We start from the raw sequence: 26,457 nt of genomic DNA on the forward strand, positions 1-26,457 counted from the left end.
ATACAAAAGCCATTTCCTCGACAGACTGGGGGAGACTGTGGCAAATCTAGCTAAGTTCTTGATAGGAGGTCTATTAATGACTAATTCACGTCAAACAACCAACTTACCTCATTACTTCAAGTTTTGGAGCTGGATTTCTTTTGATGCAGCTCTCTTGTTCTCTCTCACTCCCTCCCCCACCCCGACCCTTTATCTTTCTCTCCTTCACCCGAATTCATCAAAGTTGATAATAAAGGATGCACTAAATGTCATCTGTGGTCCCTTTTAACTCTGCGATTCTGTAATTGCAGATCATGAGCGTAACCAGTATAGCATGGTATCAATTTAAGCTCAAGAAGGCCATTGCCTCATGGGTCAAACCTACTGAAAATTAGTAAAAGGTTTCCAAAAGTATTTTAATCAAAATGTAACATGTTCTTTTCGTAGTGCTTTTATTTCCTCATAAAAAAAGGAGTTAGGGTCCACTTCCAACAAGTGTCACGCCAGCTCCACGGACCATCCGGACGAATTTCAGGGACTCCGAAACTGTGTGCAGACTGCATGGCTAATGAACAGCCATGCCTGGATTTGGCCAATATTCAACATGAAGACGAAACCTGGCATGTTATATTAAGAGTATGCAGATTCTTAAAACTCAGACAGATATTTCTGAAAGTAAATGATAGTCTTTATCAGAGATCTCCAAAGTGGTCTGCAGGGGGATGTACAATGATCCATCAAGGTAAAAAAGAAAATACTAGGATGTCTATCTTTGTAAAATCCAATTTAAAAATTAATTTTGTGTATATTTTATAATAGAACAGTTTGTGAAAATAATCAATGCATTTCTCAATATAATTGAAAACAAATATATAGAGACATATACACATTTACTTGTAAATACACACAGCAGGTGCGTGTAACCTCCAGGTTTTTTAACGATAGGTATGTACGATCAAAAGATTTGAAGGCCACTGGTCAAGATCAGGGGTCAGCAAATTTTTTCTTAGAGGGTTAAAAAGTAAATATTTTAGGTTTTGCAAGCTGTGCAGTCCCTGTTAAAACTACTCAACTATTTCACGAAAGCAACCATAGATAATATGTAAATAAATTAGTGGGGCTGAATTCTAGTAAAATTTTATTTACTAAAACTTGAAGTTCATAAAATTTTCAGGTCATGATACATCATTCCTTTGACTTTTTTTCCAACCATTTAAAAATGTCAAAATTACTTTTAGCTTGTGGGCCATACAAAAATAGGAGGAGGGCTGGATCCGGCCTATATGGGCTCTTGTTTGCCAACCCCTGGTCTAACAACATCTTGCAGAGTGGAGACAACTCGTAATTCTAAGTAATGGTTATTACACTATTTCCAGAGTAAACAATGGATGAGATGGTATATTTTACTAAAAAAGAATCTTCTGTTTTATGCACTGTCAGGTAGCATCAGACAATAGGTTTAGGATTTTACGTATCACTGTGGGGAATGGAGTAGGTACCACACAATTCTCAGATCAATACTCTGCATGGTAGTTCATTCAATCTAAATCATGAAGATAATCTAGATCATCACTAGTAAATGATGTCATCACGATATATAGGACATATATCATCTACCGTAGAAGAACACTGCACCAAAGTTTTTGCTTCATTTACTGCTAAGATGTAAGTTAGACTTTTTTTTTCCAAACAGGTAACATTATTTGGATTTTTCTGTATGAGGATATAAGAAGAAATTTCTCTAAGATCTCAATATCAAGGAGTTGATCTTTTCTGCTTTTCTTTAAGTGTTGATTTTACTTTGTGGTCATTGAGACTCTTAGATTCGATCACATCTCTCTCTATATGAGCTGCTAGAAGGTTTAGAGCCCAGGTTATTGCTCGTTGCTGGCAAGTGTGTAGGAATTCCCAGCTTGGATCTTGTGTATTACCCTTGTTCCTTGCTCTGAGTTTCTTACCCTTGCTTTCCATTTGCATTAGGCCTTCTTATTTTACATTTGCATCTTTGTGGGCCACCTTGAATTCTTTCTGGAACAAGATTAGTTATAAATAAGTAAAATTGATAGGACTATGGTTTACTTATTTGTCATACTGCTTTGCCCAATGTTTCCAGACTTTTAGTTATATGGCAGACTCCATAACAATGGTAACAATGTTTATATTTTTGTGATATACTGAGTCTACGCGTCTGGTGAATGAACCTGGGTATAAATTAGAAAGCATATTCTGTGACTCAGTTTTCACCTGCAAGTACTAAGATCAACTGTGAATTTAACTATTTGCCCTTGTGAGCTAATCTTTTCTTATGAAGATCAACGATGCACCCTTTTCTTCCCTTGCTGAGATTCATCTCCCCAACAATTTGTGGGTAATGTACCGAGCTATCTTTCTGGTAACGGTGAAACTAAAACTCACCTGTGCTTGGGATGGGACACTGTTCACAGGGCTTATTCCAGGCCCGGCCAATGTTGTAGGAACAACAGCACATCTTCTTGGTCATATTGAACAACAGTTCTCCGTCGCAGGTCTGGTTGTCAGCGTAATAGTTCCTGTAGCACAAGCTTCTCCTCATATCTAGAAGAAAGGAGGAAGTTAAGGGACTGGTGATGCCATGGGGAAATCACGACAGGGAGATTCTAAGGGGATACTTAAGGAGTGAATCTCTTTTGAAGTGTATTGTAACTTGACTTCAATCAGGGCAGGAAAAGCCTGTTCTCACACAGCTCTCCGTCGTCCTATGCTGCTACAAGAAAAAGGACTTTGAGAAATATATTCCCTGTTGTTTTGTGCCGCAGAACTTAGTCATTATGTAGCTGCGGTGTTAATAAACTTTACGTGACTCTCCACCCAGTCTCCTAGTAACAATTCTCCACTGCTATTTGGCAGTGATTTTCTCATTTCCGACTCATGATGTTTTAATACTGTAGGTCAGTGCTGTAAATATAGTTGTATAAAGATACACCCAAAGTCAAACAAAAGAAGTACTATTAAACCTTTGTTTGGGATTTTCCAACATTACATTTTAAAGAAAACTCCCAACCACCCACACGAGGTGGTGAGAAAAGGCCCAGCTTACGCTTTACAGGCGAGGAGGCTCTCTCAGTGAAAGGGTGGCAGTACTCGCTCTTACGAGTAACGTAATGCTGAGGACTAACTGCTGGCTCGGAAGCTCTTTTTCTCTTTGCAGATGAGGACCAAACATGCACTATAAAGAAAAGCTAGGACTTACCCATGCAATTATTCCCCCCATTCACTTGCATGTAGTCTGGAGGGCAAATACAGGTGTAGTTGCCCACGGTGTTATAACAGGTCCCTGGACCACAGATTCCGGGAGTTTCACATTCATTCACATCTATAATCCAGAGAGAAAGTGGTATGTGAATATGGAAATTTCACTCTTTGGAATGGTCTGGTACTCAGGGTCAATATAAATGTTGATGGTCTTGGAGAAAATCCACAGGGCACTTCGCAACCTGGATAAGGAACACGGATGTTTCATTCATCAGTGTCCTTAGTCTGTGCTAATGTGTGCATTTTCAGGAGAGGAGTTTTAGAAAAGGAAATTTTACCTTCTGATAAGAGTTCTTAATAAACGAGTCCAAAACATCCTCAAACACGTGCAGTGATGGTAATGTGGAGAAATTATAATTCTCAAGTATCTTTCAGGAAGATAGCTAGGTACTTCATATGTTCACAAAATCTCAGGAAGGATATGATATATCCTGAAGCCATCAAAAACTGGCTTCATGAATCTGCACTGGTAAGACAGCACAGAAGTAGGTATATCACGCCTCCTTCCCCATTTTCAAACACAGGGGCTGATTCTAATTTTTGTTAACTCCATGGGTCTTAAGATGTGTCACGTGTACCGTGATGCTTGACTAATACTCAACAAGGTTGTCACTGCCGAGATCACCTCATAAGCCTTTTGGAGAAGCAGAGGAATATTTCCCCTCCAGGACACAGGGAGGTCTTCTCCTCCCAAATCCGTTGTGTGACTCCTGTATATAGATGAAAACCATTTCCCCACGCTGGTCAACGGTCCACGTGCTCTGAAAGCTAACAGTGGTCGATAGTCTCCACCTTCCCAGTAACACGGGATAAACAGGGGTCATCACTTGCATCATAAAACCAAAGGGGCTGCCTCCAAAGAGAAGCTCATTTAAATGCTTAGTACAAATGATAAGTTGGTGAAGGACAAGAAAGAGAGCCCAGAACTGTCCAGAATACAGAAGCCACTGAAATGAGACCTGTGCTACTCCAATAAAAATGGCTTTTCTGAAAAGCATGGAAAACTCTGCAGGCATAAACAGGACTACGGCTCAAGATAACAAAACACCGTTTCTCTCAAAAAAAAGAGGGCGATTTAGGGTGTATTGGACATGATGTTCTGTCACTAACATGAGCGCGAGCTGCCACGTGTGGCATCGTTTCCTGGCCACGTTCGCACTTAGACTACTGTGCTGCATTGCTAGAGTCTCAGTTTCCCTGGCAACTAACTGTATGCTGTGTTTTGAGGTCAGTTCTTAATGTCTGAAAGAACCTGTCATCCTAAAAGGGCCACTTACCATCACACACTCGGGTGTCTTCATTCAGGTAGTAGCCCGTCGGACAGCGGCACTGGAAACTGCCAAAGGTGTTGATACATTTCCCGCCTTGGCACAGCCCTGGGAGCTCCTGGCACTCGTCGATATCTATCAAAATGACAACGACAGCATTGTAAAGAAAACCGAGGAAGTTCCAAAGGTGCGCACTTTAAGATAAGCGAAACAGAATTACCTTCCAATATAACCGTGATAGGGTTGGGTCGAAAACCTTCTCCTCCAGGACAAAGAATTTTGTACTCAGCTATGGAAACAACAACAAAAAGATCAGACTGAGTTCTTCTGAATCTAAATATATTTCTAGAAATAGTATCCTCAAGAGAAAAACGGACATATCCATCTTAAAATATTCATTTTCAGGCATCTTGGGCAGTTACCCCACTCACCCGAAGCAGGTTAACATCTTTGTATATACTTCTCCTTTCAAATGGCTTTTTCTATGTGTGCCAAATGTAAGGCTACTGTCCTCAGTCTCTGAACCTTCCGCCTACTCTCTGGTCTTATGTTCTTATGAACTGTTTTATTCTCTATCTCTTATGTTCTTATGAACTATTTTATTCTCTATCTCCAGCATTATTTCTTTTTAAAGATTTTTCTTTCCCTTTTTATTTTGCAACCATCTCCTCCATTTTTATGTTTTGTTCAGTCTTATTTCCTGGGAATCACAACTTCCCTTAATATTGTTAATCAGCTTGTCTCCAAAACCCTTTCCAAACAGAGCCTTAGGAAAAGCTGTTCTTTCTTGGTTCCCATCCCACTTCTCTCCTTAATGACTAGAGAGTTTTCTTGCCCCTCTGTTTCTACTGATGGCAACACTAATTCCCCTGGTTTCCAAAACCAACTTTTTACAGTGTCCTCTGGTTCCCTCCATGAATGCTGTCATCCAAGTATTTCACTCGAAAACATTTCTTTCAGTGCCACGCACCGGCAGTGTGATCCATACAGGAACACATGGATAAGAATGACCTGAACCTGCTGTGTCATCCTGGCAAGCATCTGTAAGAATCGGTTCTTTCACAATGATCATGGTCTTTCCAAATCTGATAATCCCCCTCCTCGATTTCTGAAATTATATGTATATATGCATAAATGTAGATATGTATGTATTCCAGCTCTAGCTCTGATCCAGTTTGAGGTGGGGTGGACCTCTATTGCTTGGCTAATCATCGTTACTCAATAGAACGGACTCCCCCTGCGCCCCACCTAACCATCTTGCTTTGATTCTTTCAACATCAGTGAAATTAACTATCCTCCCTCCTCTTTTATTTTTCTCTCCCCTTCCTGCAATCATCCACTCTTTTTAAGTCCCCTCTTTCATGTCACACACCCTTCCTTCAAGCCCCAATTAAAAAACGCACCAAGTTATCACCACACACTGCCAATCACAACTGACTTCCCTTTCTGAATAAAGGAGAGAAGGAGGTGCCTCTGCCAAGCATCCATCCTTGTGCTGAGTGTTTTACATGAGTGATTTCATTTAATCCTATGAGGCATATTATGAATGAGGAAACAGGCTTGCTGACTCCAAAGTTACATGGGTGGCGAGTGACACAGTCCTAACTGGAACAAGGTGTGCTCTTTCTCCCACTCACGGCACTGAGTCTGCTCTTCTTTCTTCCCTTACTGAGGTCTACGTTGAATTACAGCTCTTATGTCTAGGTCATATTTTGCTAGACTGTACACTCCTGGAAGGCAGGAACTACCCATTAGACTAGAATTAGCCATCCAATTATCCATAAATTATCACCTCTGCACACACAAAGTACATCCTCTAGGTACTCAACAAATAATTTCAGAAAAAGTAAATAAGTGACCCTTCAGCAAGGAAAGAATCAATACCTATCCCAATATACCCTGTAAGCAGCAGCCACTGACCTTTGCCCCAGAAGCTACATCTGAGTCTAAATCGTAATACAGCGTCCACTTAGAAAAAGGAAAGCCTTTTATGTTTTTAGAAGACCTTATGTCCTTAAAATCACACTCTAAAGCTTTCTTTCAAGTCATACCATAAGAATGGAATGATTTTCCATTTCGTATTTGCTTAGTTAATTGCTTCTTTTTCACCCAGGGAAACTCCCATCTGTCCTACAGCTTCTAAGACTGGCCAATAGATGAGAAGAGGAGAGATCAATGTGTCCTAATATAAGTAACCTAGCCTGGAAAATCTTCTTTAAAATACTGCTATCTTCTGTTCACTCAGACAGAAATGAGATGTTGCCTGCCCTACTTGACCTTTTAGTGCAAGCCAACTGGGGACATGTTCTGACTTCCAAATTGGGAGTGGGATTCTTCAACAGGGCTGGAAGGACTGATCTCCCCTCCCTGATTAAAGAGTAGAGACCAGTGGCAGCTCCCTCCCTCTGTGGCTTCTATTCTCTGGAGCTAGAAAGGAGAACTGGACTGAGCTGGAATAATAATAATAAATCGGAGGATGTCCACTTACATGTGTTCACAGCAGGGCACAGCTCACAAGGAGTACCCCAGGCTTTACCCAGAGAACAGCAGCAGGAAGCCTTGGAAACACCAACTCCAATTTCATTGCTACAGGCTGTATCTCCATTGTCTCCTCGAGGTCGAACATCCAAATAGCAATTTCCAGAGCGGGTATCTATTTACCATATACAAACAAAAAGCGGTCAGGCAAATTCTTTCTACGTAAGGGTTGAAAATTCAAACCCACTTCCAAAAAACTGTTTAATAACCATAATTTACTAAGAAACTAAAAAGTGCCCAAACACATATACTGGGAATTTACCTAGAGAAAAGGACCTGAAAGTATAAACCATATTTAGGAGATGTTTAAATTCTTATACGATTACTTTTTTAAAATTTGAGAATGCAACGTTCAATGTTGCTTTAAAAATAACAGACAGTATGTTTCTCTGGAAAGTTTTTAAGATCTTACCAACACAGCCAACTCGAGTTGGATTCAGCTCAAAATCGGGTGGACAATCACAGGTATAGCTGCCTGGGGTGTTGACACAGTTCCCACTGATACACGTGGTTGGATCCAGACATTCATTAACGTCTAAAACCAAACAGCAAGGGGCAGAGTTATCACCCGAGCCAACGCGGGGAAAGCATCACCATAAAACGGTAGCACCAAATCTAGGGCTCGCAACTAGAATTTTTAAGCGTTTCCAGTTGTAATTACCCCTAGAAATATAGTCTTCCACTTCTGAAATAAAACCCCTCAGGAAGGAAATATGTCATAGTCTTTGGTCTTTTTCCCCTGGAACACGTTTAGCGTTCAAATTTGTCATCAGGAGAAAATGTAACTTTGGAACTAGGAAAAATATTTCAGTGAAGGTAACTGAAAGCAAAACACTACTGTGACCTCGGTCAACCAAAACTTCAGACACAGGTTTTAAGAAAATATATTTAATATGTGCAGCTTGTTATTTTATCAAATGAGAGCAAGATGTCCCAGGGAACCGTCAGTTGCAGGCGACTTCTGCTGCCTCCCCCGCTGGGCGTGCTTGCCTCAGCACAGCTGAGCGCAAGCACAAACACACACACGGGGCTTAGCGTGTTTCTGCAGGCCTGCTAAGAGTCTCTCTCCCATCACCGATGCTGGGTTGAATATTTCCCTTTCAGTTTCTGTTCCAAAAACACGTACAGAATTCCAGATATTTAAGGCATGGGTTTTGGCGAATTCCACCCCTGTGCAATCCTTTTGTCTATTTTGAATGCTTGTAAAATATTCAAGAACAGACACGCTGATTCAGGGAGAAGAGACTGGGAAATGACGATGATACTTTCTGCTCCGGTCCTCCTGTTCGGACCTGGTAACCCTCTTGGAGGTTCCACTGTGGAAAATTCTTTTGCTCAAATCGCATGTGACCTTAGAGGGACAGGACAGACTAACAGGAATCAGGGTAGGTAGAACGATGCTGGTGGTGATTTGGAGAACTGAGGAGGAGGCATGGCAGTGGAGAGGTGACTTCCTGCTGTGTGCTAGAGGCCGGCTTGGTGTCATAATAGTTTTTTTTGAAAAACCAAGAGAAGTAGGTGTGCTTGGGCAAGAATACCTTAGTCCTGAGCAATTTCAGGGAGGTGGTCATAACTGGAGAGCCACTGAGTCACGGCTTGTTTAGGCAGCTGGAAAAATTAGGGTTTTCTTGAAATCCTGAACCCGTACAGAATGGAACTTACTTCCTTAGTATCCTTGAATCGAAGGGGACGCTAGGGTGGAGAACTGAAAATGGCTCTCAAAGTCTTAACTCAGTGCCGAGATCAACCAACGAGGATCTACAGAGTGCCCGCTACGGCTTTTCTAATTTTTTTTTTTTAATGTTCCTGAAGAGTTCTTTGCTCTACACTAGAAATGGGCGGTTGACTTCTAGGTACCGCCTTCTCTGGTCACCACCAACAGGCCAGGGCTCGGAAGGAGTGGGTATCTCAGCAGAGAAGTTCAAGGCAAAACCCAGGATCCCAGGGCACAGCCTTCAAAAGGAAACTCTCCAAAAATGTGCCCAAGGAGAGAAGGAACGGCAAGCCCGGAACATGCCTCTGTAACCATGAGCTTGATTCTAGGCTACTAACTCTGCACCTTCAACTCTCTTCAACTTTTTCCTCCGCATGCTCATATCTAATCAGTTCCAGGTCTGAAGAAATTTATTCTGTGATTCCTAATGCTTCTTCATCCCTGCTTTTCTTCTGTGACTCTGCGAATATCCCCGTGCCATCCTGCAAGGCCCCAACGGCTGGGTCCCCTGGGACGCCTGGGAGCAGATTTCCATGCGAATGGATGCCTTACCTGTGCAGTTCCCCCCGCTTCTGTCCAGTTCGTAGCCGATCTCACACTCACAGCGGAACAGGCCAGGGAGGTTGTGGCAGGTTCCAAAAACGCAAATGTTTGGAAGAGAGCACTCGTCAATATCTTGGGAAAGGAGGAAAGGGGGGAGAAATTAAATTATTTTTTTGCTAAAGAAACTGCCTCATGTAATTAGGCAAATGATGTTACTATTAAGAAAATGAAGACCCTCTGACATCGACCTAGATCCTTCTCCTGTAGACTTTCAGATATCTGTCATCTGTAAGGAAGTCTCCTAGGTGAGAACTTCCCTTTTCTCAGCCCCTATTACATGCCAAGCAGTGGGCTAAGCATTTTGTGTATATGTATCTCATTACGGTGTTTTACGTAGCTCCCCCTCGGTAAGAGCCAAACAGGCCAACTTAGACTAAATTCTTTGGTTGTTCTTATCTATACGTTCACTGTTTTTGTTGTGAGTTAACATTTTAAGAACCACAAAGGCTTTGTGGTAACTTTTATCATCAGTTTTGACAGTCCTCTGTGTTCCTAGTACCATGGTGTGTGTTTGCAGTTGTTGATGGAGATCTAAAAACCGCGGAGGCTTTTTCCAGGCCTCTGTCCCTGCCTCACATGAACACGCTGCTTGTGTAATTGGCAGGCAGGCACGTCTGCAGCCTTGAGACTGGCTTTTAATAGCCATGACCGCTCTGCCAGTGATGATTTATATTAAGAACAAACAAACAAACAAAACATTCCCTTATAGCATTAGGGGAAGCAAAACTTTCACTGTGCCTATTTCTGCTCCCAGAGGTGGCACAGTACCTGTTTTCCTTGGATGTTCACAGTTAACAGAAGTAAACAAGGCATCAGGCACATGATCAAGAGCATAATTAGTTTCTTGCCTCAGAGGAATTTTATATCAAACTCTGCCTATTTCATATAAACTGTATAAAGAACATCCAATGGTTCCATAACAAAGAAAAGTATTTACATAGAACTATATGAGGGAATTAGTATACATGTCACAGCTCAAGACTGACTTTGAGTTAATGTCCTAGTAACAAGCAACAACGATTAGTTAAGACATTAATCAGGGTCTTGTTTAGACCTCTACTGTCAATCGTTACCATGTGTTTATTTCTACTGAAATTTTTTCAGTTCACTGTGGTCACTAATTCTTCTCAATGAGGGATAACGAGCTTAAATTTGACAAGTGTGGGTAAAGAGAAGAATCTTGTGTTTCTTAGTGGGATCCATCCTCAGCCACCGGGCTCTCAGGACTCTTCCTGTCTGACCAACACTTCTCAGGAAGATGGAGCCTTACGCTGAGAGACATCTTGACATATGGGATCATCCCTAGGGGCTCCTTACTAAGTGGATTTGCGAAAGACTGTTCCATGTTCATACGTATTAGATATTTGGAGACCATGTGAGACACAGCCAGGACATTGTTCTACCTACAGACAAGACTATCCACTCTGCTGTTCTTTGAAAGCCTTTATTTCTAGAAACAAAACCATAGCAGAAATTAAAAGCTGTGTTTCCATATTTGAAAAGAATTCTTCACTATCAGGGCACCAGCGCTTTGAGCTCTTTCCACCAGCAGTGGGGATGGATATGTTGCATTGACGTGGTTATCCCCATTCTCCTATGACTGATGGGTGTACTCTTGCAAATCATCTGGCCAAGGATGGATATGCAGCTTATGGCCAAATAGATGAGATTTTCTCTACACAAAGAGCAATGGTCCAGCTGGAGACCCAATCTCTCCACAAACTGAACTGACCAGGTTAGATGGGAAGCCAAAACACAACTTGGTGTAAAAACCAAACAAATGAAAGGCATCAGGAATGTTTAAATAACCTGATCTCATCAGGCCCTGCAAGGCCCCCCGGCAGCTTGCCCATCACTTACCTTCACAGGCTTTCCCGTCAGCACTGGGCACAAAGCCCATGTCACATTCACAGCGATATCCTCCTGGGGCGTTTAGGCACTGGCCATTGCCACACAGATTCAGATTCTCAGAGCACTCATCAAGATCTACAGCCAGAAAGAAACACAAGTTACTCTTCCTTAGTTAGGAGTTTTCTGATTCCTCAGGTCCAACAACTTTTATAATTGTCAGCTTCCTGAGGGTAAGCGGTATTTCATCATAATTTCTACTTGACACATTAAACTCAATTTTCTCTTTTGAATACTAACATTGAATATATAGTCAACATGGGGTTCAGATACAGAATCCTGAATGCTGAATTATCTCTAATGGGTAGTAAGTCAAACAGATCATTCACACTAAGACTTTTGCAAGCAGGATCATCAAGGTGAGGACACGTCCATGACGGGAAATAACACGTCACGGTTGTGCCTGATTCTCCAGCTTCAGGCTCTGCTCAGATGGGCAGCAAAAGACCTAGAAGAGCACCTACAGAGGAGACCCAAAATTCCTGCTTAATCTCTTCTGAGTTTTGCTACTAAGCACAGGTGTTAAACATCAAACACATGAACCACACATGCCTGGTACATGAAACTTGGAATATTTTCTAAAAAGCAATGGGAAGTTTATGATGACAGAACTTCAGAACTGGATTAAGCAAAAACAGTTTCAAGTATGATAAAACTTTTAGTGAGCTAAAACAAGATCCAGATAAATCACTTACTGGCCCTCAGCCCCTTTTACGTTTAAATGACTTCTTGTGAGCAGAGTACTCGGGATAAACTGATGCTTCAGGTCCTATGGGCTTCTATGCTACCTAACGGCCAATGAAAAATGTACCTCAATATCTTATTTAATACCAATGCCCTGACTTAAAAAGTGCTGTCTGTATATACATGGTCATGATAAGTGTATATATCATTTTTTTATAATCATGTTTCTAATCATACATATTTAAATGTATGTAATAGCTCACATTAATTCTATGACGATTCATTAGCCCTGAGCAGAAAATGTCATTAATATATTGTAAAACTGGAAGTGAATGAATTCCTTTCAAAGCAGTTATGAAATTCTTACTTATACTAATGTGGAATGATAACAACGATGGCAAGGGGAAGAAAAATATATGCTGTTGATCTGATCCAGAATGTCTAATTTCTTTTCCTCACATAGGTTCCTCCAGCAAGTTCACACTTGGTTTTAATACGGAAAACAAGTCAGCAGTGAGAAACAGGCACAAAAATATAAAGGCTAAGGGTTATGAAAGGAAGTGTGATTTATTTTAAACTCATGACATCATTACATACAGTGACACATATATCAGCTATATAACTATATATACATCTATGTAAATATATATGTTTAGTTTCTGAGGTCTCCCTAATTGCGTCGGCTACAAATTTCCATTCCACAGGAATGTCGTTTCAAATAACCAATATATTCTGTTCCAAGTTGTCTGTAACTGACCCAGCCTTCAGAAGAGAACTGATGGTTTGAAAGACGTCGAGCACCTTGCTTTTCTGACTGCCGTTTACACAGCTGTTTCCAACACGAGCCTACCTGTACAAGTGAAGCCATCGCCTGTGTATCCTTCCTTGCAGAGGCAGCGGTAAGAGCCCATGGTATTCTTGCAGTCTGCATGCTGGCTGCACATGTGGGTTCCATTGGAGCACTCGTCCAGATCTTAAGGAAAGAGGTCACACATCATTATGAACAGAAAATGTGACATTTAAAATCAGTAAAACACAAATTAAATTTTTCTTTACAGAGCTGATATTTTCATATTTATAATCCATGCAGTTCATGAGAAGCAGTTTGTTATTTTCCAACCCACCAGTGCACTTAATGCCATCTCCAATCCACCCGGGGCTGCAGCTACATTTGAAGCTTCCTGCCGTGTTGGTACATACAGCATGTCTGTCGCAGTTGTGGGCTCCAATTTCACATTCATTGATGTCTGGAAAAATAACCAGTGGTTTAAACAAAGTTTAGCAAAGATGCCTTTTGGGTCTTTTAAATAACTTAGCAATATTCCAAAGTTGACTTGCTTTCACATTTCTCACAGTATAACGTAGATTGGTTTAGCATCCACGTGTATAAGCTACATAAATTGAACAGATTTAAATTTCAATTTATAAAGAACAACATACTGCTACTTGTTGTTGTTAACTCTAATTATTTTCCATTATTTTAATGTAAGTGTCCAGCCACTGCAAAACAAAATGAAGCTCCTTCCAGCTGAAGATCTTAAAAAGTGAGTTGCCTAACATTCTATCCTATTAATGCTCATGGTCATTTGTTTCTATTCCCAATATTTTTATTAAATCAACTATAGAGAAATGATGCACATCGCTTTCATATCTCATATAAAGGAATACAATGTTGTTGGCATGTTAGAAAACTTTTTCAATCATATTCTATACACTAAATATATTTTATTCTTAAATGTAAAACACCGTATTATTTAATCACGCTTTATTTCTATAAAAGTTTTACTTTAGGTATTGCTAATTCAAGCATTTGCAGAGAATATTCCTTAAGGCAGTGTGTGAACTATCTTTTCTCTAGCCAGCACTTTGGGACCCAAGCCTTCTTGCATATTTCCTGTAAAACTCAAGTCAATTCAAGAGAGATTTTTCAGTAAAGGGAGAACCAGATTAGGGCCACATTGCTAAAAGACTTCAAATTCTCAAAAATTCTCCATTCTTCAAAATTCCATTTCCAAATTTAGCCAAGATAGATTCTATAATATAAAAGCATTATAGAAGAGAATGTATGTAGAGAACAAATGTTATGGATACCAAGGGGGAAAGGGGCAGGGTTGGAGGAAATTGGGAGATTGGGATTGACACATATACACTACTGATACTATGTATAAAATAGGTACCTGAGGGGAATATACTGTATAGCACAGGGAACTCTACTTAATGCACTGTGGTGTCCTAAATGGGAGGGAAATCCAAAAGGGAGGGGATATATGTATGGCCGATTCATTTTGCTGTGCAGTAGAAGCTAACACAACGCTGTGAAGCAACTATACTCCAATAAAATTTAATAAAAAAAAAAGAGACTATAAATTATAAAGTAAAATATGTTTTGTTTCCTGTGATATTGTGATTTACAACAAGAAGTGTATGTATATTTGGTCTTTGTCCTGTTTCTGGCACAGAACTCCTAAAACCCTTGGAATTTCCTAAGTGCTAAGAGCGGAAAAAAGGTGTCTTTTGTTATGTTAATGAGGTGACGTTTGGAAAGCACTTAAGGATGGGGGCTGGTTGCCAAGAGAACCAAAGGCATGATTAGAGAGGGGGAATTTTCAGTCCCACCCCCTACCTCTAGGGAGAGCAGAGGGGCTATAGGTTGAATCAGTCACCAAAGGTCAATGATTTAATCAATCGTGCCTCTGTCATAAAGCCTCTAGAAAAACCCCAAAAGATAGGGTTTGGACAGCTTCCAGGTTGGTGAACAGTGAGGATCTGGGGAGAATGGCTTGCTCAGAGATGGCATGGAAGCTCTGTGCCATCTCCCCATACCTTGCCCTATGCATCTCTTCCATCTGGCTGTTCTGAGTTATACTCTTTTATAGTAAACTGATACAGCTAACGAGTAAACTGGTTTCTTGAGTTCTGTGAGCCACTGTAGCAAATTAATCAAATTCAAGGAGGTGGTGGGAACCTTTGATTTATAGCCCACTGGTCAGAAGCACTCATAACAGACAACCTAGACTTGCCACTGGCATCTGAAGTGTGGACAGTTTTATGGGACTGAGTCCTTAACCTGTGGAATCTGACACTATCTTCAGATAGGTGGTTGTCAGAATTGAGTTGAACTGTAAGACAGGGAGCTGGTGATCATTATTGGAACTGGTACCAGAACCTTATTTCCCGAAATTGATCTATTTCATAATGAAAGACAGGCACTTAACCTCATAACCAACTTTTTCATTAACTAAGAACAAGAACTCCCAAGTATGGATACGATGATTCTGTATGGAAACCAATGTCTAACATAAAACTTAGGTTAAGAAGGTAAATCTTGGCATATGAAATGTCGCAAGAATTTTCAGTGATCGCTTGAATAGTGACATGAAAACTAAACTGGGCAAGCAACTTATGTTTACCCTTTTGTTTACTTAAGAAGCCCAATTAACTGATTTGAAAGTGTTTGGAAACATGCTGTTGGCCAAATGTTCCATCTGAAGTTCTGAAATGGTCCTGAGATCTTTGGCTTTGTTATAACTTCTAGAGCAAACACAAAATAAAATAACGTTATTTTTCCTACAAGAATATTTTGCAATATCACTAATAAGTATAAAATGAAAACACGCCTAGAAGAATGTTCTTACAGTTACAAACGTATTGTGTAGGTGAATTTTAATGTAACCTTGGCAGCCACATGAACCTACTGAGTTATTAAGGCAGGTCAAGGGAAGCACATACCAGGCAGCTTTAAACTTGTGACTGGGAGCTTTAATCAACGGACTAATTGAGCACGGCACATTCCAAGGAAATGAGGAGGAAGGCCAGCCCAGGGATAATAGTGGTAAATAGGCAGGGAATTCAAGAAAGGAAGCCTGACCTAAGGGCTCCCAGGCAGGGCCACAGACACTTCATTCTTCCTCAGATAATCACTCCCCTCAGAGTTAATGATGCAAAAAGCACCACTCTTGCAGTGTGCTGCCATAACGTCCCTCCTTTATTTATCCTGATCTGAGTTAGGTAGAAACAATCACTTTCGATTGCCTAAGTGATGAAACCTCTAGATGTTAAAGAATCAAGGAATTTTCTAAGTGCAAAGACCTTAGAATTTGACTTTCCTAACCTTCGGTTTCTCAGAGAAGGAAACAGAGGTCCCCAAAGGCATGGGGGAACTTGTCAGGGCCCCCAGGTCAGTGAGGGGAAGAGCCAGAAGCACCTGGAACCCAGTTTCCCATCCCGTTTGGTGCTCTTTGTCTTGAGCCACAGCTGCCTAATCAAACTGATTTCTTTAGTCACATTAGGACTTTATTCTAAGTCCTGATTAAAGGTCTGCTTTCAAAATCTTGGCGGTATGAACAGACTTATAGAAATATTCACTAATCTTTTCTACTAAGTACAATTTTCAGAGGTGATCGTAGCCTGTCAATCTAGTAATCCTGTCATCTTTTTCTTTTCAATTTTCTAATGTCCGAAGATGCTCTTATTTTCATGTGCGTTTTTTACCTTCCATATTTAATCTCGCAATTAAGAAAATAACTATTGTTTTTTAAAAGGAGAGTCTCCCTCCTTTTTGTTATCATGAATAGTATATGAACATACATTTCTTTTTTTTTTTTTTTTTTTTTTTGCGGTAGGCGGGCCTCTCACTGTTGTGACCTCTCCCGTTGCGGGGCACAGGCTCCGGACGCGCAGGCTCAGCAGCCATGGCTCACGGGCCCAGCCGCTCCGCGGCATGTGGGATCTTCCCAGACCGGGGCACGAACCCGCGTCCCCTACATCGGCAGGCGGACTCTCAACCACTGCGCCACCAGGGAAGCCCTGAACATACATTTCTAATTCAAGAAAATATTTGCCGTTTTACCACGATGTTTTCAGGGTGAAAATAAATTATATTTGCAAGAGGCCGTGTATCGTGGGCTTTGGAATAGGAGGGAAGAGTAACTCAGGTGCCCATATTCAATTTTCCATTTTGTGAATCTTTGTATAAGTCATTATCTCAATGGCTTACACTACCGGTATGTCACAAGTGAATTAGAAAGACTTGGTCATAATGTCTAAAGGCATTCTCTGAATAAAAGGTTTCTTCACGTGTGTGTGTGCGTGTACACACCATTATTCATTAATTGTTTCCACGGCAGACTTGGGCCTAAGACTGTACTTCGTTATAAAAGCAAACAGAAGGGGAAACTGAGCCATAAGGGAAACAACCAAACAAAAACACCATATTCAAACACTCCACTCTTCAATAATGTGAGGGAAACATAGCACACGCTTGCCAAGAACATCTCTTTCTGTACAAATGTTCTCTTTCCCCCACAAGTTTGCTCCAGACAGAAAATTCCTTTTTAAGATTAAGCACACGCCAAGAAAAGCAAAGAAATTCAAATTTAGGGCTGACACTGCAACCTCCTTCACCCCACCAAAGCTCCCTCACAGAGACTCAAAGGTCCTACTTGCATGGCTCTCGCGAAGGCTAAGGGTGTGGTCCGAGCAGACCCCATGCACAGGTTCTGGGTGTGTTCCACTTGTATCTGACATTTGAGAAAGAGACTGTGCTCTGAGCTGCTCTGGCTTCCTCTGACAGTCATGGCGGGAGAGGCTGTGTCACCCACACAAACGCCTGCCTTCCTGCCATCTGGGCACCGGTCACGAGAACCCTAGTCCAGCAGGGCTGGCACACTGTGGAATCTCCTTGGTGAGGCGTTGGGGAAGAGGGCGTTAGGGTGAATGGAGAGGCCAAACGTGAAGGCTACTTGGATTTTTCAGTTTGGACCCAAATTTGAGCCACGACTATTTAACTGAACACCCACAGAGTTTTCACAGGCTAACAGCCAGTGGAGAACAATTAGCAATGATAAGGGGCTGGAAGGAAATGAGGGCAAATTTTCACTGAGTGCTGGTGGTTTTGAAGTACGTGATTCTCTTTCATGGACTATACCCACAGCAACATGTCTTGTATGAAAAGCTGAACGATTGAGAAACGGAGTTGCCCAGCAATCCTGCTATTTTAAATGAAAACGATCCTGATTTTAATTGTATGCCTTACTCACTGACTGAGCGAGCCAGCATGTGATGGTCGGGACATTCTTACAGATTAGCATGAGAAAGCCAGGACGCACCAAGGATGGCACCTAGCAGCAGCCTAGTTTTTCTTCTTTCAATTTGTTGTCTGATTACAATTATGTAGAATGGGCATCAGAAGCCTTGTATGTGTCGGCCACAGAAAAACTGTAATCCAGCCCCCTTAAGCCAAGGATAGAAGAGATGTGTTCTAGGTTACAGGAAAATGTCCATTCTCCCTTCATTAAATTGATTGCTCCCCTCAGCCATATCCACGATTTGAACAAAGCTTAAGGAGGAAAAAGAAACACTTAACATCTGTGTGGGCTGGGAATGTAAGTCAGTGGGTGGATTCCGAACACTGCTAAAGTGATGGGGGAGGGGGGAGAAAAACATGTTTATTTGTTAAAATGGAAACAATCAGTAATGACAAGGGAGCTGAAATATTTAGACAAAGCTGTAATGGAACCCAGAGGACATTTTTTAAGTTCTTGTGAAACAAAGTTCCTCCCTATGAAATAGCATACATATTTCTATAATTCCTTTTACAAGGTACTCATTAAAATATATGTGTACATATGATATGTATGTATACATATTATATATGTACGGAAATAGAAGTAGATATATTTCGCTTGTCTGTCACTAAAACATATTTCCAGGTCTGTTCTTCACTGTTATTTGTTGTAAGGCTTGCTTATCCCATTAAGCAAGATACATATCTCTATTTACATTAGTTGCCTGGGACATTATAAACACTTGTCTTTAACATACTATCACCAAGGTAACCTGATGGTATTCTAAGTTGTGAGTGACACAAATTTTAAACGAAAAGCAGGCTAAAAGAGCCCTAGTTACATGGGATTCAAAAACCAATTTGGCTCAGATTTTTTAAAACTTGTTTTTGAGTATACCAAACTGGCTGCCAATTCCTGTTTGTGTAAGTCATTTCCAATCAAATGTGATACCCTTGGTTGTTAATAGCAGGATTTACAGAGAACCTCTTTTTCTTCCTGCCCTAATACACCCTCTCCTTCCATACTTCACTGCAGGGCTGCTTACCCAAGGGGAACACTTGCATAACTATGGAGCACCCTGGTGATTTCTTCAAGCTCATGAACCAGTAAAAGAACTAGGAATAAAATCCAGAGGTCTACTCCTTTACATGAGAATATCACATACCATGCTACTATGATATCAAAAGGACCATGAAATTCAATTCTTCTCCCTACAGTACTAGCTGAGCTTTAGGCAATTGAAAAATCATTTTAGGCTATAATTTAAAAGTGGGAAGGGGGATGTTGGCCCTTGGGGAAAGCTACAGAATACTTCTTGGACTTCAAATCCATGTTACTGTTCATGTAATTTACTAAAAGACTGCTGTTCTTAATGTAAAACTGGTGTCATCTCATCTCATGTGGAGTACACAGCTCTCGTCACTATAGTCTTAGTATCTGTGCAAACTCAATTATGAAAAACAAGCCTTTTAATATACAGAGTAAGATTTTCCTTCTCTAAACTGATTTCAAGCATATCAGTAAATAGAAGTACAGAATTTTGCTAGACTAGAAGTTATGGTTTTAATTAAAATGGCTTCTAGACACTGTGTCTATGTGTCTCATTTTATAAGGACAACAATAGCTACTATTTACTGACCAGCTACTGTATGCCAAGCACTATGCCAAGGGCATTACATGCACCATTCCTCACGTACCTAAAATGATATTAATGTTGCATGAAAATTGAAGCTTTCTTCGTGATAAGAGGCCGAAAACAGTCAGCCTCTGCACATGCCTCTGTTAGCGGGAATCTGGAGCATGAAATTCTAGAGATCTTTTTCTTATAGGGAATGAAGACTGTCCCATTAGATTAACTTCTCCCTTCATAAGAATCACGGTTCTCTGGGTTGACTTGCAGTGAGTTCAACCTTGCCAAACAACGGTATTAGCCTCTACTAGGTAAAATGCAATAGAGAACTGTCCTACTTTCCCCTGCATTACTACCAGACCAACACCCCTTACCCTAAGTCCTATATTTTTAATGAAAGCTAAAAATAAATCTTGAACCACAGATATGCTGATATAAGCATCATTTGTACCCCAGAGACCACATGAGGACTAGAGATTTTAAACTCTGTGCCATTTATCAGAATGGACCCCTAGACGTGCTTCATAGGAAGACTAATATAGCGAGCATGAAAGCATTCTAGCCACATGCTTTTTATGATTTGGCTAGAATCTGTCATTTTGGGACTAACAGTAATTTATTGGTGATGTATATATCTGTATTTGAAACTTTGCATAACTGAACAGTTTAAAATGATAACGCATATATTGGGAACTTTCTTGAAAAATGCTGATATCATTAAGAAAAGGATCTGTACCGGTACCACACTGCCAATCTTCAAGTATTTTAACGTTTGTTGTAAGTCACAATGGCTTGCCAAACTGGCTTTTGAAATTAAAGTCTATTATTTGTAAAGAAATGATGCAGTTACCTAATTCAAGCCCACCATGGTCTCCATTATGTTTTAAATTATGTTATGGGCCATAATCTGTTTTATTACTATAGGTAACTACAGTAAAACTTGATTGTTCCATGTCCTAAGCATCACTGCCTCAAGTAGGAAAACGTCAATTAAACACTTCGAAAGAACAACATTCACTCAGAGTGACTGCTTCCATTTGATGTTTAACAGAATGATCTCCTACAAATACTGTGAAAAGACCTTCTTATGTGCTATTGGGATTAAACAAGCAAAATTAATGGTTTAATTCTCACTTCATGAGATTTGCTAAGTCCCACGAATAATGACTAATTAGGGCTAAAGCAACTTAATTGAACAAAAGCACATTAATTTAAGAAACTAGAAGACTGATGAGACTTGATGAAATATATGAATTGTAGGATGTGTTGGGTTGGTTTCTCCACATCTTTATTGGAGTATAATTGCTTTACAATAGGATGTGTTTCTTTAAAAATTAATTTCACTTATAAAACCTTAAATGAAAGGGGTGGCAATGGAGGCTATTGGGAAAGGTCTGCTTTAATAAAGGGATATGTTTGGTAGTTAGCACGTTCACTACTTTGATATAAAAATGTTACTTTGACCTCATAAAATGTTGATATTTATAGTGTTATTTATGGTGGTCATTTATCTCATACGTCTTTTTTTCACAGGTAAAGGGAAAGAAACCTCACCTTAGATCCAATCTAAAGTATGACAAATTTCAGAGAAGTGCAGGCTAAGTTAATGAAAAGATACTATACAAAATGCTTTATAATGCAATTAAAATATTAATAGTTTTAAAACTTATGTTAATCTATAATTATGGTAGCAATCTCTTAGCCACTTATGGTTTTATTGTTCAATTTGAAAAAACATACCTGTACAGCCAGTTTTTCCTTTCTTGCCTGAATATCCCATATCACAGTGGCAGATAAATGAGCCTTTAGTGTTTTCACAGGTCCCACTTAGGCAGATATTTGGATTCAGATCACATTCATTGACATCTGTAAAATACAGATATTATTAATACATATAACCGTTTGTTTGATATCACTGAAAATTTTCCCCTGAGATAAAGCAACTATGACAAACAAATAGAAAAGATGAAATGTTTTCACTCAAAAAAAAAAAGTATATTTACATAGCCCAATTCACATTTGCGTCCTACATTGAAGGCTAACCCTGCAGACCTGCTTTTTATCTGGGCCACAAGCAGGAGGTCAAGTAATCAAATAAACTGACTGACTCGAGGTTGGGGATAGAGCCTGTTTATGTGACAGTCTAGAAAACTTTTTCAAACAGCATATTCTGTTGCAAGATGAAAATTTTAATTCAGACTGCATGATGCCAACATTTTAGTTCCATATCTTAAAAGAAAAGATAGATAAACTAGCAGTCTTAGTGCAGAGAGTTACAAACTTCACTTCTTCCCCAAATTAAAAATTATCTTTTTTTATGACATTCACTTTAATTTCTAGGACTTCACAAATACTCGGTAAGCGTTTTTGAAAGACACAAATGGGATGTGATTTTAAAATTTCAACTCTAGACTCTTGCTACTGGCCAAGATGGAGTAACAGGAACCAAATTTACCTTCTCACCTAAAATACCAACAACAAGAAAGGACGATATAGGCAACAAAAAACAATGATCCCTGAGAGAAGAAACAAACTAGGTGGGTTCTGCAAATGCCCCAGATGACTGTGTAGGGAGAGTTTTAAGGCAGTGGCATAGGGAGGGGGATGACAGATGGAACCAGGAAATGTCCATGAGTCGAAGCGGTGAGGGGGAATGCCAAGGTAGCTAGAGTTCATAGGGCTGAGTAAAGGACAGAAAAGAGATGTACAGAGAGAGAGAAGGAGAGAGAACTCCAGAGATCTGCAGAGGGTCCCAGTCAAGCACCCAGATGAGTAGTGATCAGTATATTCGTGTAAAGAAACTCTCGAATCTGGGGGAAGCACCATCCAAAAGAATTAGAGGGAACAATCATCAGAGTTCCCAGAAGGCGTAGAATTGTGCCTTCTCCTACCAGCCCGACTAGAAAACCTTGTAATTCACAGGGAAGTGAGCAGAGTGTCCAGAAGGATCTTGCCTCAGCAATAGAGAAAATTAGCCCTACCCTAACTGCTGCTTAAAAGCTTCAGAGCAAGACTTTGAAAGAACCGATCTGTTTCCAAATATCTATGTTCCAAAATAAAGCTTAGGAACACAAAAATATTCAGAACCTAGTAAGGCAAAATTTATAATGTCTGGCATCCAAGCAAAAGGATGGAGGAAAATTCAATGATGGAGGAAAACATGGCCCATAATGAAGAGGAAAGTCAATTTATTGAAATGATCCAGAATTGACACAGGTGATAGAATTAGTAGACAAGGACATTAAAACGGTTATTATAACTGTACTCCTGTAATTTAAAAAGCTAGAGAAATGACTGGACATATTAAGTAGAGACACAGAAGATATCAAAAAAAAAGACCCAAATCAAACTTTTAGAGGTGAAAACTGCAATGTCTGAGATTAAAAATATACTAAATGGGATTAAAGGCAGATTAGATATTACATTAAAAAGTCTGACAGATTTGAAGACAGCAACAGAAACTCTCCAAAACAATCCATTCTAGAATTTATTGCATTCTTGTCAGAAATAAGTTTTGCTTGCCTTAAGCAAACAATTTAAAAGCCTAAACTCTAGTCACAGCAAAAGGAGGGTTAAGTGGACAGAAATAATGCATAGACGTAAAAGAAATGTCTTTTGGTCGCTGGAGTTGACCAGTGGTTAGCTCAGTCCATACAACATATCTGACAAGAGCATCATATCACAGTCACAAGAAAGTTGCTTTTCGGAGTGCTAGCTTTGGATTATTATTCGTACTATGCTCCTAAATATTCTTACTTTTCCCTTAGGCTCTATTCACTACCCAAACAAATCTTTATGTAACTTAACAGTGCTTGTGAATAACTAGCAAATTGGAAAATTCTGTCTTTTTTGCTTACCTACACAAGTCTTCATGTCTTCAGATGCCATGAATCCATCATAACACAAGCACCTGTACTCTCCAGGTATGTTTGTACACTGACCACCATCACAGATATTGGGGTTATCTTCACACTCATCAATGTCTGCAGAGAATAAAACCAACAATGGCATGTTGTTGATAGGGTTCCATTAATCACTGATGAAAAAGTTAAGTGACCCAAGTCAAGTAAACTCAGCCTGCTCGCATAAGACTGTTAGCTCTGAAATCCAAATGACACTTTACATAAATTATCCCATCAGGTAATCTTGGGTAAACAAGGGGAGAACCATTTTCAAGATCTATAACATACAGTTCAGGATGGAGGCCCACATGCACTTAAAACACCATCATTAAAAAAAAAAAATGCACATCAGTCCTTGTGAACACAAGTACTTGAACACATACTAAGTGTTCAATAAATTAGCTACTACTAGTACTACATATGTAACAAAATTTTAATAAAATGTAATATACATTTAGGTAAAGTCCAAACTCAAGAAAAAAAAAAAAAAAGATCACCATTTAATTGGCACTTTTATCTCTGATACAGATTTATCATTCAAAAATGACTATGAATCTTATTTTTCCAATTGTCAAATTTAAATGCCTAATGTCCATTATTTGCTGTTTTACAGATATTTTAAGGTAAAAAATGCTTGAAATAAGCGCATCTGCTTAGATTTTCAAAATTTAATTTTTATAGCTAAACTTATATCTAGGGCTTTTAATGTAGATTTTACTAGGTCCAATAAAATAACTTTGGTTCCTAAACCTAAGTTGTCTTCTTAACCTGAGCCAAAATTAAAATCTACATGACCCACTTCATTTCCCATCTCCGGCTGATTACATGGCTCTTCTAGCCCATGTGATACAACAGGCAGTGTAAATTAGACCAGCAGTTCTCAAATTTTAGCACAAATCCAAAATCACTTGGAAGGCTTGTGAAAACAGACTACTGAGATGCCCCCCGCAGGAATTTCTGATTCAGTAGGTTTGGGGTGGGGCCTGAGATTTTTGCATTTCTAACACTTTCTCAGGTGGTACTGAGGCCACCCGTCCAAGGAACACACCCTGAGTGGCGCTGAAATAGGCCATGAGATCAGATTCTTCAAAACTCTGATCAATCAAGAAAATGTATTGTATATTCCACTTATTGAGCATGCGCCAGGTACTGTGCCGAGTGCTGTACGTACTCTTCCACACAGGCAACCTGAACCCCATTTTATAGATGAGGGGTCAGATGCCAAGGATCTTCATCGAGGACGCACAGCCAAGAAAGTGACAAAACAAAGATTTGAATTCAGGACCGTCTGACTCCAAAGCCCAGGCCCTGAACCACTCTACACAGGGATCCGTTAGTGAGAGAGTTCCCAGGAAGCTAAAACTGACTCACCCGTGCAGGACCTCTGGTCAGGCATTAGTGCGAATCCTGGCTGACAGCTACATTCATAGCTACCTTCAGAGTTTGTGCAGAAGGTCTCACAGCCACCGTTCATTATGCTGCATTCATCGATGTCTAAGAAAAAGGAAAATAATATCACCTTCCTCTGTGTTTGTGATGATGGCACATGTGTGAAGTTTCCAGGTATGTATGGGTCAAAGAAAACAAAACAAAATAATAAAAGCATCCCAGGGCAACCGCAAGTCACTGCATTGTTTGGTTCCTTCCACAAATATTAACTACACCTACTATGTGCTACAGATGAGAATCTAACAGTGAATGAGATGGATACTCTCCCTGCCTTCATAATATTTATACTGCAGTCAGGGCGTTAGATGAACACAACATATGGTGTGCCACACACAGTGCAGGAGAAGTGCTGGGCGCTAGAACATATCTCAGTGACAACAGTGGGCACACGTGGCTCATCTGCTGATGAAATTCTCTGGGTCACAGATTCCGTTACAAACTTGACATTCAGTTTGGCTGAGGTTCCAGTCCTTTTCAAGGACCTGAGCTGGAGTTCTGAGTTGTCCTGGGCCATGCTTCAGAAGAATTTGGGCTGATTTATGATTCTGGGTAGAAACCATGTGAGACTTGGCAGTTCCACATGGGGTATACCTCAAACCAGGCAAAAACTGGCTGTTTCTACAAAGTTTCACTTTGACTCTAAAGCCATGGGACTTTCTGTGCCACTCTTCCCAGCACAACTAAACCTCCTAAGGGCCAGCCACAAAGCAAAACGCTTGTCCCACAAAACCTCATTTTTAAGGACTGCCAGACTTGGCCTCTATTGCATTGTAAGCTATAAACATGCTATGGTCTTCTTCCCAATAATTATTCTTTGGAATCTCTGAGCTGCTCCAAACCACCTAAGGGCGGAGATCACACCCTAAGCTTTCTGTCTTCCTCCCGGCACTCACCAGGCTGCGTTTATTTCAGGCAGTACTTAGTAATCACTGGCTGATGTGCCTGGGTGTGCATAGGCAGAAACAAAGCGTGTGCTACCGTTCGCTAGTCAAAGCAGCATGGGTCAAATTATACTTGCTAGAGCTAAAACACTGTACAGCCTTCACTGAATTGGTTCTTTAAACAGATGGGGGAGGTGAGATCTAAAGATCGTGAGCCACCATGAGAAGACCTTTCCCTCCAGAAAAACAGGAAAGATTAAGTAAAAGTAACTAGCGATGGAAACAGAACTCGAAAGAGACTAAAGAAAATAAATAACATACCATACAGAACTTACCAACACAAAACAGCCTGTCGGGGGTGGAGTGGTAGCCGGGGTTGCAGGCACACTGGTACTTCCCTATGAGGTTCACGCAGCGGCCGTGGGGGCAGAGGTGCGCACTCAGTTCACACTCGTTGATGTCTGTATAGAAGATGAGAATACCAAGCACCCCGCCGTAAGCCTCGGACTCTGGCAGGGGTGTGGGCCGAACGACTGCCGGCAGGT

The 26,457-nt window shown here is 40.4% G+C and overlaps 1 protein-coding gene across 2 annotated transcripts in view; it reads right to left on the minus strand.

Annotated features, from left to right (window-relative positions):
* FBN1 (fibrillin 1) overlaps window positions 1-26,457 on the minus strand; it is a 254,837-nt gene that overhangs the window by 62,204 nt on the left and 166,176 nt on the right. For both annotated transcript variants that reach the window (XM_065872970.1, XM_065872969.1), the window contains 14 exons: window positions 26,248-26,373; window positions 24,954-25,076; window positions 23,538-23,663; window positions 21,421-21,546; window positions 13,110-13,232; window positions 12,836-12,958; window positions 11,254-11,379; window positions 9,343-9,465; window positions 7,489-7,611; window positions 7,027-7,191; window positions 4,759-4,827; window positions 4,548-4,673; window positions 3,209-3,331; window positions 2,395-2,553 (listed from right to left, as the gene is read on the minus strand). In XM_065872970.1, the coding sequence (XP_065729042.1) occupies window positions 2,395-2,553; window positions 3,209-3,331; window positions 4,548-4,673; window positions 4,759-4,827; window positions 7,027-7,191; window positions 7,489-7,611; window positions 9,343-9,465; window positions 11,254-11,379; window positions 12,836-12,958; window positions 13,110-13,232; window positions 21,421-21,546; window positions 23,538-23,663; window positions 24,954-25,076; window positions 26,248-26,373 (1,761 nt within the window). The remainder of the gene's footprint in view (window positions 1-2,394; window positions 2,554-3,208; window positions 3,332-4,547; window positions 4,674-4,758; window positions 4,828-7,026; window positions 7,192-7,488; window positions 7,612-9,342; window positions 9,466-11,253; window positions 11,380-12,835; window positions 12,959-13,109; window positions 13,233-21,420; window positions 21,547-23,537; window positions 23,664-24,953; window positions 25,077-26,247; window positions 26,374-26,457) is intronic.

The sequence above is a fragment of the Phocoena phocoena genome, chromosome 2, assembly GCF_963924675.1.
Source record: "Phocoena phocoena chromosome 2, mPhoPho1.1, whole genome shotgun sequence".
In the NCBI taxonomy this organism is placed as follows: domain Eukaryota; kingdom Metazoa; phylum Chordata; class Mammalia; order Artiodactyla; family Phocoenidae; genus Phocoena; species Phocoena phocoena.